Source organism: Lingula anatina, chromosome 9 (genome assembly GCF_051362555.1).
Source record: "Lingula anatina isolate TDL-2025a chromosome 9, LinAna3.0, whole genome shotgun sequence".
NCBI lineage: Eukaryota > Metazoa > Brachiopoda > Lingulata > Lingulida > Lingulidae > Lingula > Lingula anatina.
The window spans coordinates 15,438,989-15,454,400 of NC_141775.1; the positions used below are offsets into that span (position 1 = coordinate 15,438,989).

At 36.6% G+C, this 15,412-nt stretch overlaps 1 protein-coding gene across 1 annotated transcript; it reads right to left on the reverse strand.

Annotated features, from left to right (window-relative positions):
- Window positions 1–724: 724 nt before the first annotated feature.
- LOC106180473 (MFS-type transporter SLC18B1-like) lies at window positions 725–10,628 on the reverse strand. The gene is made up of 12 exons (XM_013564460.3): window positions 10,488–10,628; window positions 7,784–7,879; window positions 7,230–7,303; window positions 6,692–6,839; window positions 6,098–6,266; window positions 4,416–4,549; window positions 3,931–4,041; window positions 3,383–3,489; window positions 2,467–2,562; window positions 2,166–2,240; window positions 1,639–1,732; window positions 725–1,350 (listed from the first exon to the last, which is right to left on the reverse strand). The coding sequence occupies exons 1-12, from the start codon at window positions 10,626–10,628 to the stop codon at window positions 1,183–1,185; spliced, it is 1,413 nt and encodes a 470-aa protein (XP_013419914.2). The 3' UTR covers window positions 725–1,182.
- Between the last annotated feature and the right edge of the window lie 4,784 nt (window positions 10,629–15,412).

The following is a 15,412-nucleotide window of genomic DNA, read 5'->3' on the forward strand; positions in this document are numbered from 1 at the left end:
CCAATTTAAAAGGGTTTGTGAAATATCTGAAGCATTCAAAAAATGAATATATAATAGTTTTTTTGCCGTGCTTTTCAACACGAGTGTACCTCCGTGCCTGCACTGATCGCATGAATTTTTTTAAAGCAACGTGAACATTTATATGCATATTACCGACGACATAATATCATTTCAAATGTACATTGGTTGATATATTGTATAAATTGGTATTTAGCCGCAGAACATGAAAGTTACTTTTGAAAAAAATTTTCTCCTCCAGGTACAAAATGATGGCTGGTCCAGGACTGCGTTAAAGAAGACGAAGTAAAGGAAAACACAATGATCTAGGATTATGTTTAGGAAAGTAAAAAAGACATCACTGAATCAGGACTGTGTTAGAGAAGACACAGAAAGTCACGAACTCAAGATTCCTCTCTGTAGCAATGCATCTCTTGCGAACAGACCACATACTAGACCAGACTATTCGCATCCCGTTCTGCAAACACAGCGATGCTTGTGTCTCTTCCCGCTTCCTTTAATCCAGCCTCCTCGGTTGTTTTAAACAGGTTCACAAGTTTGCGGCGACCGTGGCGTCCACGGCGACGCTTGTTCATCCTGCCCGCCACCCTTGAGTGACCTGGGCGTCCACTGTGCGTCCTTTTAGCTTCCTACGGCGACCTGGCCAGTTTCATAGTCGCACAAAGGAGGAGGATTAATAACTTACATAATAACAATAAGATTTATTATTATTATTATTACTTTATTATTATTGCAATTTTGTATATTGCTAGCATTTTAGAAGCCTCTGAAATCAGAGGGCAGTCAATGCATTTCATTCAATTTCAAAGACCGTTGTCAAGATGTGTACATGATAAATGATAACTTGAGGCTTATATCTAATATGACAACAAGAAATACTTTGAACATTTTGAACTAATAGATTTTTTTTACTACTGTACTGGTGTGTAAACAATATGGCACAGCGAGCAGAACACACATATATATGTATAATATTCATACTGAAACTAAAAAAAAAAGGATTTCTACATATGTGCAAAAGTGTCACATTCCTTCACTTGTCCTTATAACATTGTATAAAATTGATGAACGTCGTTTGCTTAATTTTTCCGAAAATAATTGGCTAAATGTGTAAAGTGGATAAAAGGTCTAATATAATAACAAACAAACCCTTGAAGAAAAAAGTCATTTATCAGATTTCTTCGACTGAATAAGATGCGTCTCTATCATATACTTGGGTGCATCTTCCAGCAGCAGCCATTGTCTACTAGAATCAAGTTTGTAGTATTCCTGTGACTTCTTTTTTCCACATGGTCTGTAGACTATTGAACAGTATATCAACAGCGCGCCTGCCTGTAAATATACATAAACAGTGAATTACATTCACTGTTCAATGTGCAAAGCCAGGTATAAATAACATAAAAGCAATTTTACAACCAAAACTACGATTATTGAGATTATTCTGGAATTTGTGCTTGTCATCGGTGCATTTGAGCTTCATAAATGGCTGACCTACCCTCCGTAATAATCTTCAATTATTATTACATTCAGTAACAATCGAAACATTGTGGAGATTATCATTTTAACCCCAACAGAAGCTTTAACTTTACTTGCAATACATTGCATTGTGAAGAAACTTACGTTCCCCAAAGAGAGACCCGTAAGAAGTCCTGATAATGTACTGAATGCGCTGTTGTCTAATATAATTCCTCCGATTAAAGGACCTAAAAAACTTCTGAACAATAAAACAGAAATATTTTTCAACAAAGATTGAAACCAAATGATAAAAAATAACAATTTAAACAAAGGTATTGAAATAACAGTACTGAATTAAGAAAAGTTAGTATAATATACCAACAAAAATTCAACATCACTTAGCTTCAAAGTTTCAAAGTTACACATAAAGTTCCAAGTTTCAGTTGCAGTTACATTATATTGTATTAAGTTATGTCCAAACAAGATGGTGCCAGTTTTTGAACATTCTGAAATATTCTTAAAAGCTTAGAAATATTCTGCCATTGCTGGGTAGTCGGCGACAACAACAACAACAACAACAACAACAACAAAAAATTCCAACTCTAAACCTGATACCAATATATATCTGAACCAAAAAATAAATAAATAAATAAATAAATAAATAAATAAATAAATAAATAAATAAAACTCACCCTAACCCAAGATGAGTCTCATATATTGCTATCAAATTCCCATATGTAGTCATATCATCCGGAAGACCTGATGCTCTGCAATGGTATGTGAAAAATCTCAACAAACACAATGGCACGTGTGGACTTCAACCAGCAAAACGAACCCGATGCGACTAACACGATGGTGCATGTTTATGCTATTCGTAAAGGCACATCACACCTCGAACGTCTATTTCATATCTTGTAAAACTTTATTAAAATGGCAGTTAATATGTTTACTGATGAAAGGGTACTACGTGAAATGATGGAGTCCTCTACTCACATAGCATCTAATATGCGGTCCGCCAAAACTGCCACCTCAGTACATGCTTGGCCAATGCCTATGGTACAGGTTCCTAAGTAAATGCTCCAGGACGATCTTGAATACAGTTAAGTATAATATAACATTACCAAGTTACCCCATGTTTGTTTACGCAGTGCGGGTTTATATTACTGTGCAGTAAGTGCTGGTTAATAACAGCCTGCAGTGAGTCATATGGCTCTGTAAAGATCAAAATATACCCCAATTATAATAGATGAATTCCTTAACGGGGTAAGCAAACATGGGGCAACGCATTTAACATCCAATAACCAAAATGTATCTGCATCAGAAATGAGGCTCTTCCATTCCCATCCAGAAAGGCACCTAAAAGATGTAAATTATGCCATGAGTTGGTGCTAAACCGAGTGAACCAAATGCCGCGTCTTTAAATTTAAGCCCCTCGAGTGACACGGGCGGTTGCTCTGTATACTACAGATAAAAAAGATGTGTAAATATACTAAGGTGATTATAACAATTCAAATGATGTGGAGTGTTCACTGAATAAATAAATATGAAATTTGTCAGATAAGATATTCGGACTGCACCTACAGAGACTATGCGTAACACAAGTAATCTAATTAAAGTTCTATTCGTAACACGAGGCCGTTCTAAGCTGTCTGACTTGTAACTTTACTACTATATTACCACAACATGGAATCGAATTCTCATAAAATAACAGGCCGCGCCAAAAACTGGTCTAAAGCAAAATTTGAATCTAATTTGACTCAAGATAAATTATATGCGGTCTAATTAAATGGAATATCTTGCCTTTTTTATAACCGGTAATGTATATGCCTTGTAAGATTTCTTACAAAAAAGGCTATATGTCTGTTTTGAGCCATATATGTCCCAGCGCTGTAGACCCTAGTGTACCTACCCCTCGCCGTTAGGGTAAAGACCGGTAAGTGGACCCCATGGCCCTACTAGGGTGAACCCCACTGCCTTCAAGACAAGCCCAAGGATTACCTGCGTCTTATTACGGTTCTGAAATGAAAGAGAAAGTTACATGTACACAGCGTCACTTTTTTACCTTTTAAATACAATAAATAATAAATGAATAAAAACACGTTCGGTTACTGGTATCACATTGTTATAGTTTTCAAAGGTAAAACGTTTGTGTATTTCCAAAAGTTCCACTTACAAAGTATATCAATACTGCCTAAAACACAGGTACTTTGCTTGTCTAGGATCCTTCTATCGATTATATTTCTATGATCGCACCATGGAATTACAGTTTTTGTCGTTAATATAGCAATGTAGCAATCACAAACATGTGGCTCGAAGTATTACAAACTCTTAGGCCAATATCGCCAAATCAACCAGGTAATTAACTGGGGACTTTTCAAGAAACAAGCCTCCGGGACTAGGGTAAGCCTTCATTTTGGGTGGATGTTCACACCCCCCCTTTCGACCCCTCCTACTCACAAATCTGCCGGACAGCACACCGAACATAGGCACAGACAACGTGTACAGTAAACCTATCAGGGAAAAGGCCAGGCCAAACATAACGTGGTTGCCCTTCAGACTGGGGTCCACCTAAAATAAAAACCATATTTAAGTTAGTTTTAATTAGTCAGTTGTATTTTACTAAGTTCAATAAAAGGTTATAAAAGTAATCGGCAAAGTAGTGTCTTCAGCAGAACGGAGCATATTTGGAACGTAGTGTATAAATGAAGATAAAATGTTTGCCAGTAGAGCTAGTGATATGTTGTTTGTAGCAATAGATTCGCCGATTTCTCAGATATATATGGCTTGTATATAGTTTGTAAACAGAAAATAGATCAATTCATGACTTCTGTTGTGTTGTAGTATTAATAATTGACAGATACTGCCTTTGTGCCATTGGTCTAGGGATTGTATCCAGTTTTCTAAGTGGCATCGCCATGTTAAATATATGTTCAATATCTTACCTTCTGTAGCTGCATCCCAAGTGTTGGTGACAAAGACCCGATTCCCAAGTACGTTATGAAAACCGCTATGTACTCTAAGATAGCGGCAGGTTGCTTCAATACCTGGACTATCTGGCAATGCTGTGAAGACTTGTCTACAAATTAAGTACTGGGAATTATTGCCGTTTACGTTATTTAAACAATTTGGGAGCAGGGCAGTTTTCTGTATCGGACCATTTTGGCTGGCCCTGACATGTATAGCGCTACTAATTTTTTTACCCTTTTACAACCCACTGTGTACCCGCCCAAATTAATCCGGTGTAAATGCTTCCCTCTACCAAGGTGGCAAATATTATAGGCAAAATTTCCAAAAGCCACCCTGTAACTTTTGGCCAGATGAAAGCTATTATATCTGCACGCGCGCAGATGGCATTGTACCCGCTACTGCAGGAGATTCCTAAGTTAACTTCAATCTGAAGAAGAGGCTATTTTCATCTGTCACAAAAGATCAATTTATTAAGGTCAGAGCAATTAAATGTCTTGATTGCTGTCAAGGGACTTGGTTTGGTCCTGTAAAGTGGCAGTGCCTGAGCAGTTATGCAAACAATTACCAGCCATGTAATCATCCTTGAGATTTCATCACAGGGTGACAGAAAACCAAATGACCGTGTTTATCTAAAGACATATCTGTGAATAACTTATGAAAAATTAATCTGTCGCCAAGGTAGAGGGTATTAAAATGCAGCGTCTAGCGGGAATGAGTGCTCTGTTAAGCCCCCGTCACACTTATTCGGAATCAGCAGGAATCAAGCAGAACCAGCCGGAATGACTAACTTTAAAAATTCGTACTACATTCGGGAGGAAATTTCAAATTGACCTAAGTTCTTGTAAGAATGCTGTTGGAATACTTAGAATGCGCTTGAATCCGCCTGGAATGATTCGTGCACATTTCGGCTGTATTAGCTCTCAAATGCAGCTCAAATGTAGTTGGAAAACTAGGAATATCAAAAATGCTGCCAAAATGCAGTCAAAATATTTAGAATACACTTCGAATGCAGTACGAGTGTAATAGGATCGAGATGCGTTCGAGTTGCATTCTGGCTCATTCTAGCAGGATTTGAAGTGTCCTGCCATTTCGGTTCTCCCTCGAATGTGATCAGAATGTTTCGAATGCTGTCGGAACGCCGTGAGAATACTTAGAATGCCATAGTTCAGTTAGAATACTATTCAAATGCCCTTCGATAATTATTCCACTAAGAATGCACTTCGAAAGTTTTTAACATGAGCAAAATATTCGGGCCGGCCACAAGAATGGGTAAAAATATTTGGAATGCACTCGGATTTTTTAGAAAGCTCTTCGAATATCCAGGAGCGCACAAAGAATTGTCTTTCCGACGGCATTCTTGCTCATTCCGCCGCTAGTGTGACGGGGGTATTAAGGTGGGTTTCATAGCAAACTGGAGCGGCACAGATAACTGTCATATATTTACGAATCTGGCAATTAATATAGATATATTTTATAAATTCCCATGTAGATTAACATTCTAGGAAATCGTCCAAAATACATACTTATTATCAGTTTCCTTTTATCACAGTAGTGTTTTCATCAAGGCCCAATAAACATTGCACATGTGTAGAAATTGAATTATCTGAAATCTTTAATACGAATTATTTGTAACAAAATAAGTAATACATAAACCCACCAGCGTCGTCATCATCGGGAGCAAATGTGAAAAATATCCACAATCCTAAGATAACAGCTAATGGTCCAAACACAAGAAATGGTAGCCAAAACCCTCCGAGTCGATAGAGGCCGCCACCAGCTAAGGGTCCCAGCATCGATCCGAGTCCAAAAAACATATTTAGGAATCCCTTCGAAAAAATAAGACGTTTTTTTGCCAACAGCGGAGTTATTGATTTAATATGTATTTCTCGGCTAAACAGCAAACTCTTGCACGTGGAAACTGCTATTTTATCCGGCAAAATGCCGTTACTTAAAAGAAACATCAGCTAGGTTGGGCAAAGTGTATACATACGTTCCTAACCATATTACAATCTGATACATCCAATAGAAGCTAATTATATATAATACTCATAATTATAGCTTTTAAAAGTATTACCACATAGACTGTTATACTATAGAGATTCACCTGCACCGGTGTTTTACCTAGTGATTAGGAGTTCATCTCACGCACTATATGTAACTAGGATATAAGTTAATCGTCAATTTCTGTAGCAGCTTGGTACAGCTATCCCTCTATGATATAAAGCTAGTTGTGAGAAAGGTTTTGACTTACATACGCCGTGGCCACATTATTTCTAAACTCTCTGGCTATGATAGCGTAGTTTGCTGTTAGTGCCATGGCGGCTCCCAATGACTCCATTATACGAAACATCATTCCGAGGCGTAGAAACCATTCTCCAGACTGTAATTCTCCAAGAAGACTAAAGTGTGATTATAAATAAATAAATAAATAAATAAATAAATAAATAGTAAGGGAGGATGGACGGACGAGGTAACGTGACCCCCGTCTCTTGACGCAAAAGTGCAGGGATAATAATCATTAAAACAAATTAAAAATAAAAGCAGTGGTACAATAGACTTAAATTTCCTTATAAATTACTGAAAAGGTAGATCCAGGTAGGAGAAACATTGAAGCGAAAAGGATGACTCAAAACTAAACAATATTTCACCCCCTGGACTCTGCATAGTAAAGTAGAAATGATCTCGAATACTAATCTATATTTTACCACCTCGCCTAAGGTCAGCGTGCCTATTTCCTTTTCTCAATTTCATATTTTCTTGGTCACATGTAACAGTTATTCTCCACGTACCTAAATAGTAAAGAGCTGATTCCAAGTATTATGAGTCCTAAAACGTAGCATCTTCGGGTTCCTATCCTTGTTAACTGAAATATAAGACAATGAGTCACCACAGATTTAACACTGGTATTGATGTAAGACGCATTATAGTTCTCCGTTTACGCAGTCTTGCATTATTCCACCCCCCAATCTCCCCCAAGTCCTACGAAATAAACAATCTTTCTAGATTCTTCGATAATTCGCGAGACTCAGATGATCCCCACAGATAATACGTTATATCTCTATTTAAAAGCTTTGAGCGCCCCGCGTAACACTGACTTATTATTGATACGATATTGGAATACATGTTTCTATCGCCATTAGTCAATTTCCTACCAAAAATGTTTCACTCTTTGACTACCGTAGTGGAAGACTATCGGATTGATGATGGGATTGTTAATACATAAACCTTTAGGTACTGTGATATCTTCAGTATCTGTTGTTCAGGAGAAATACCTGCACTTCACAAATACATGACCATAAATGCCGTCATTTATACAGTTGCTAGGAGACGTTAATTGGTATACCTGAGATCCAATGAGAAGAGAAACGCTGAACTTGGCAACGTCATAACATCCAAATATGGCCCCAACAGATGTGAGTGACAGACCTTTTCCTACAGCCTGGAAGAGGAAGATATTCTAAAAAAAACCTCGATGTTGTACTTGAAAAATCACACAAAAAAAAACGACAATAAAATATTTAATTTCAAAACACTGGTATATCAGAACCACTCTGTAGCGACCATGGAGCATATGACAGCATAAAGACGTGTTTTGAAGGCAATATTAGTCGAATTAATCCGCAAGACCAAATTCGACGGGACCGCAAAATTTTGCTAGACGGAAAGCTCTGAAAGCGTTCGGCAAAAACGAAGAAACCGAGATTATTACGATATGTTGAACTTACCTCGTCTCTCAAAAACGATTGCGGAAGAGAATTACAAGAATACAACAATATATTAGTAAGACATCCATTTAACAGAGCGATTTTTTGCCGAGCACTCCATCTTTGAATGCCTTCACCCCTGTCTTCTCCTGTATATGACATTTCTGAAGTAACCGCGGGTGTCATTGTTTTGTAACATTTTCGTATAAGCAGCTTTTCAACGTCGAAAAACAATAAAAATGGTAATAATCAAAGCAAGAAGCAAGTTTGTCATCATACCAAAATTCGTACTTCTGTAGAATTGTATTTTTTAAAAACTGTAGAAGCTTCGTTCTTTTTCCAGTCACGTACTAAGTCTGAATAAACCGCCCTGTTCACTCCTCCCCAGATATTTCATGACTGCTTAAGATGATGGAAGTAAAAACCATATTTCAAGTAATATGGTTTAATATATTGTTAACAAGAAAGGCACAGAAATAAGCAAGGCACAGGAAATTTAATATATCAGTTATGTATGCTAATCCATGGGATTAAGATCTAATATATCAGCTCGCTCTTATGGTATCACGCCCAAATCAGGTTACCAAATCTATATAAGTACATGGTACCACGGTTGAAATTAAGGAAAGGAGTGCCGGTATTCTAGGCCCAGTTATATATCATTTTTGTCACGTAAAATGTTGAATACCAGACCGGATATAACAGATATGACGCTGTTTTAATGCATCTTTTTGTGTAATGGATAACGCCCCCTTTGCATTTTACAAAGTTTGTAACAAGCACCAGTCAGGATTATGTTATATTATTATTATTATTATTATTATTATTTGACCACCTTTGTGCAAAATATGCAGCTCTCGAATTGTTCATTTCCTTTATAATTTATAATGCAAATATTATCCAAACAAACATGTTATAAAATAAACTAAACCTTCATCTATCTGTTTACATTCTTGTATAGTGCAAGTAATAATGACTTTATGCTCAATTTTGATCATAGTCGCATGTCGCATGTCGCATGTGAAAAATATATTGTGATTCCATGTAGGTTGACATTTCTGACATAAAATTTGGATCACGAGTGGAAAAATAGTATATTTAATGCTTATTTTACTGTCGAATCGTGTCTTTTTCCCCTGTTTTTTTTTAAATATTCAGTTATCTTCATCACACTCAAGATATATCGCTGGATAAGCTTTCCTTATGGTTACTTTCTCCGGTGTTCCTAATCTTCTTAGTGTTTTCGAAGAAAACTGCAGACTGTATCAGAAAGTCTACAAAAATGACGGATAAAATCTACATATGTAATCCACTTTTTGTATTACATGTATCTTAATTTACTGTCTCTCCTTAGGGAATGCATTTTCCCACAATCGTCTAACCTAATAGAAACGCTGTTAAAGATAAACATCCATTAATCCAATGCCACTTATTAAATGCAATATCAGCAGAATTGGGTATCAAGTGGAAATATCGATGCATAATATAGAAATAATATAGTTGCGAAAGGTAGGCAAAAACTAAAATAAGAAAATTATAGATAAAAGAGAATATTACTGACATATGAAAACAGAGTGAAACGCGCTTGGTGTTTTTATAATCTAAGGGTTAGCTTTATCCTGTGAATAGTAATAAATGTAACAGCGACATTTTATTCTGTAGAATTTGTTTTCGCGCTTATATGGACTATAAAATCTGTCATAACGTCCAATTATGGCACCGACAGATGTGAGGGACAAACCTTTTTCAACAGTCTGGAAGAAGATGCCCGGTGACGGCATAATTTCCTCAGGTTTGATAAAGGGAATACTATTAACTGCACCAGCATGTTTGTGTAGTAAAATGTTATTTCTACACAAACCACAACAACTGAATTTCTGCATTCAAATGTATTAGAACACCAACCCCAACACTGGTACTGTTTAGAACCTGATTTCGAATCATACATTATGACTGTGTTTAGTCTATATTTTTATGAAGCATTTACATATATTTTAACAAAAAAAAAAAAAATAATAAATAAATAAATAAATAAAATAAATAAATAAAAAAAAATAAAGTAGAGAAAATTGCGGGAGAGATGATGAAGAACATAGTACCAGTTCAAATATTGTGTTTCATATAATATAACTACATATGCTGGTACATATCAATATAATATTGCTTCGCCATGTATCATATTTCTAAATGCGCCCTTTTTATTGCAGTACAGTTGGAATCGAGCTTTATTTGTTTTATCAACCGGTTTAAAACGGACCATCGGAAAAATGACCTGAGAGAGACATAGAGCAAAAAGGAGAGAAAGCAAACTCCTAAACACCCTCAAAGTAATTTTGAACTTACCTCATCTCTCAAAAACGGTTGTGGTAAAGAATTACAGCAATACAATAATAAGTTAGTGAGGCAGCCATTCATTAGAATAACTTTTTGACGCTTACTCCATCCTTCACCGCCTTCAAACCCGTCTTCTCTTGTAGCTGACATTTCTGAAAGAAACGATTTAGTTTGTTATATTCTTCTATATGTTCATGTAGGTGAATATCCAAAACCGGTCAATTATAGACCAAAATTGTTCAACCAATTATACCCGCAATCTACTGCATTAATGCTCCTCTCTGAACAAACCTATGTACTTTTTGGAGTAGAATTGCAGTAGGCTATACTGCATTTCTACTGCAAATATGCTCCACACCACTACTGCGTTAATGCTTCTTCGATACTACTACATTTTCATGCGGGTAAGCACTGGAACACAATAAATATAGTATATATATGTGTGTGTGTAACTGCAAGCAAGAATGCTTACTTGCTACAAGACAGAATAGAAAAAAACCTAGATACCTAAGTCCTATAGTTGGGAAGTTCTCTTTGAGTAGGTCCGAGAATAACTGCGTAGTTGTATCAACAAAATCCTCACTAGTCTAAATATTTCGAAAATGCCTGGAAATGTTTGAAATTGAGCATACAAGTAGCTGATTGGTGTGTGGACTATGCATAACAGTGTGTCATGGTATTGCTGTTCTGCTCCGAGATGACACACATTCATTGCCATGGGAATATGTGTGTCATAAGGATATAAAATTGTTGTGAAATTAGCTCTGGCGAAGGACTTATATTCAAACTTTAAATATTTGTGAATCTGGTCAAGGACTTATACTCAAACCCTAAAGTACACCAGCACGCAATCATATTTGACTGTCGTCTTGTTACAAGCACCAATAAGTGGACAAACCTAATCGGTTTACAGCAAATACTCAGTAAATTAAGCGAAACTGACGACAAGCAGCAAAAAGTGGACAACATTTAACTGCTGTCTGCAAAACATTAAATGAAACTGATAGGTTCACACGCTGTTTCAAAGCTAGCCATTATTTCAGTTGATCCTCATCTAATGACAGACACCAAAATGTGAACAACCTTGAACTGTTGTCTGAAAAACATATTTTAAATGAAATTGACACCAATAGGTCTACAGGCTATTTGAAACTGAATCATCATGTCGATTGGCCGGCAGCAAAAAAGGAGGACCTTGCAGGGTTGGCTGCCTAGCTTATTGTTTCTCTGCAAACAATGTGAATTGCAGGCCAGTAAGGCCAAATAAAACTTAAGGTTAAGATTGACAAGATATATCAACAATTCACTGTAAATAATCGTTAATTAAGCGAAACTGATGACAGGTAGTAAAAGGTGAACGACCTTCAACAGTTGTCCTCCCTTAACACCTGTTAAATAAAAATTGATACCAATAGTTGATACCTATAAAGAGGATCCAGTAGGAACCTGAATCGGAAATCAACGCTAAGTAACGCTAAGTAAGTAATACATGGATAGGATATTTGAAAGTAAATTATCATGTCAATTGACAGACAGCAAAATGTGGACAACCCCCAGTTTCACAAAAATACTTCATTGTCAGTGTCAGTGGATAACACCTCTGTTACCAACATTACTTGGTCACATCTTACCCTATCAGGAACAGTGTTACAACACTCTCATGGATAAAGCACACATCTTACCCTATCATGAACAGTGTCACAGCACTCTCATAGACACATGCACACATCCTTGCCAGGGAACTGATACTTTTTTTGTGAAACAGGGGCCAGGCTGTTTGAGTCGCATGTCAGAGGCTCTAACTAAGACAAAGATGAATACGGTGAATCGACCGACCACAAACCGATAACTTAAATGACAAATTAGATGGATTTTAGTGGCATTAACCTGTTATGAAAGACATAGTTTGTAAAGATTATCTGAAGCGTCCCTTGACTGAAAACGGTATAAAACGGATATCTTATACATGGGAGGGAAAGTATCCCTCTACGGCACTTGGCATGTGAACGTAGATAAAACAACTCTGGTTTAAGGTGTTATAAATGTAACACGATCGAAAGTCAATAGCAGACAAATCACCCGTTTATGTAAAAAAAAAAATAGTATACTATATTTTTCGATCATTCCCAAAATTAAACAATGAAATGACTTCCGAATAAAAATAATTATAATGAAAAAATAAAAATAAATAAATGAAAAAAAAAAATATATATATATATATAAAATAAAACATTGTTTTGATGTCCTTTAAAATAGATAAAATACCCCGAGAAACGCTTATTTCGAATTATGGCACGGGAGAGTGTCGTGCCAGCTTTAAATCTTTCAGGAAGATTTCGAAGCTAGACGTGGGTCCGAAGATTGAAAACGAGCGACAGAATAAATAGCTGTATGGTCACTTCCTTTGTTCACTCCAGCAGAACAAACGATCAATCGCCTATATTTTGTAGAGTGCAAGGCTCACCTGGACCGGGTTTATTGATACGTTCGCAATATGTGAAATTGCCCAAATTCCCTTTTTGGCGAACATACTCTATCAAGAACGTTTTGCAGTGTAATTTTGCACCAACAATTTGTGAGACTTTTTTTGAAAGCTGGCCCAGCTGGCTCAAAATTGTGGGAGCAGTCGTTTAATGACCAATTGTATGGTGACGTAAAAATTCAACGAAGACAGTAACAGAAATAAAATAATAACAATAACGAGGATGAACAAATAATAATAGAAAGGAATTCCGGAATGGCATAATATAAATGCACAAGAATCTTCTTCTATGAACAAAGAAATACAGAAATACTGTATATACTAGTATATAATTATAAAAATCAAATTAAATTACAAATACTCACACAAACTTTTATTTCCCAGCCATACTTACAGAAAAATAACAAACAGCAAACACATACCTGTGGTGCCTCGCCCGCTACTCATCTGGCTCATGGTCTGCCACGTGAAACAGGGATACAGAAGGCGTCACTATAGGTAGAAGGAAGGGACATTTGAGCGAGGGGAGGAAATAGGAGCCCAAAACCTTACCTTATATTGTCGACAATGTGTACTTAATATAATCATATCTTACAAAATGACGAGTGTCTGAGTACAAAAATATCTCATTTCATAGTACTTGAATAAAATTGATTCTGTTTGGTATATTTTTGTTACGTCTATATTGAATATATCTTTACTTTACCACCAGTTAGACTCACAGCCGGGTCCTCAAAGTTCCAAACCACAGAATACGCGAATAAATTAAATGTAACCAGATAACATAAAATCCATGTAAGCCCCAACAGATAATTATCTAAGTAGCAGCATTTGTGTCTTCGCCAGAAGTGGAAAATTAGAAATTTGAGAAAAAGAAGAGGGGATTATTGCAACAGTCTATTACAAATGAGGCGAGTGATAGTAAAGGAAAAAAATCTACCCATCAGAGGCTGTCAGTCAACGCCAAGACTTATCCCGTCAACGATTTATCACACACCCCACACAGCCCAGTCTTTATCGCTAGGCCGCCATTTTTGTTCTTTCTGGATATGTTCGGTGCTTTGGAACAGCAGTGGTCTGTGTTAAATGTGGTCTGTGAAAAGGACAATTTTTAAGTAAAAATGTCATTGACTTTTCACAACGAGTGGCCCTCAATTCAACTCATTCTACCTAGAGCAATAGAGGTTCAGTCAAAGTGTACCACTTACTTCAAACTTAATTTGCAATACACGTTTTTATTTTATAACAAACATTTTAATCAACACATTTTCCTATCCAGAAATCAAGTTAAAAGCTTGGCATGAGTCTCGATTCACTGTAAGGTCGACATGGTTCGATGAAAGCTATCACGATCTTAAACTTAATTTTGTGATTATCCCAATTTCACGCGTTGTTTACATTTAAAGATACTGGACTTAGGGTGTGATAATAAAGTTTCTTTTGTGTTTACCTATCACAGATAGCGGCGAAGTCTTCTGGACAATAGATATAATGACGCTGTTGACTTCAGATGGAATCAAGCTTTGATAAGGTTTTTTGCATTGTATTAGATTAATGTGGCAATCTAAGGTTGTTCTAGGTGGTTTTCAAATTTATGCACCCGGTTAAAAATCATATAGCGATTCTACGACAATCGTGTACTATCCAATCAAGGTGACAGCCGAGCGTGGATGAACCCGCGGTCGTCCTACAAAATTTGTTCTGGGTGTGATACTCCGAAATGCGATCTGACACACACCTTGAAAACGGGTAGTGTGGTCCGATATACCGGTTAATTCAGGATCCTTATGTGCCGAGTCTGGTAGTTGGGTAGGCCTGAATGAGTATCAGTATTTAATCACACCAAGCAATCGAAACTCCGCTTTATCATCGCACTCACGGCTTCACTCCCGTGTACTTCCAGCTACAATTGACAAGGCAGCTTCACGTTTTACACCATACAATGTCACTCCCGCCACAATCCTGTCTCCTCTGGTAACCTTGATTGAAACTAACTCAATGATACGCGTGGATCACAACTGAAGCAACGATACGTGTTCTAAGTTTACTCTCCCTGCTTACGCCAATTCGTTATTCAAACTTTTGAGTCTGAAAATTATACCCAAATTGCACCTATAACGCCAACATTGTTTTCATTTTTATAATTTTACAACAGTCTCAACAATTTCATTACCTACTTATCTAAAGTTACACCATGTGATATTATTTAACGTATTTTAAGAAATACACGAGCCCTTATACATATGATACGAGTCTTAAAATGTTGATATTCTAACTTTTCGTCTCTGTGTTTGTGCATCTTAAATATAAATAATATAAAATGTGAAGAAAAACGACTATGGTTAGCTTTGGTTAGTCAAAAATTGTGAAAAGAAATTTAAAAAATCGAACTGCTGAGAGCCAAGACTTACCGACATTTGTGGTAAAATTTAAATTGAACATATACATACAG

What these genes read in the sequence shown, in the direction of transcription:
- LOC106180473 (XM_013564460.3), bottom strand. Translation starts at nt 10,628, where the DNA reads ATGTCAGCTACAAGAGAAGACGGGTTTGAAGGCGGTGAAGGATGGAGT. An exon ending in AACCGTTTTTGAGAGATGAG is followed by an intron (nt 7,880 to 10,487) that starts GTAAGTTCAAAA and finishes TTCCTCTTCCAG; the next exon opens with GCTGTAGGAAAAGGTCTGTC. An exon ending in CTTTACCCTAACGGCGAGGG is followed by an intron (nt 2,563 to 3,382) that starts GTAGGTACACTA and finishes ACTGTATTCAAG; the next exon opens with ATCGTCCTGGAGCATTTACT.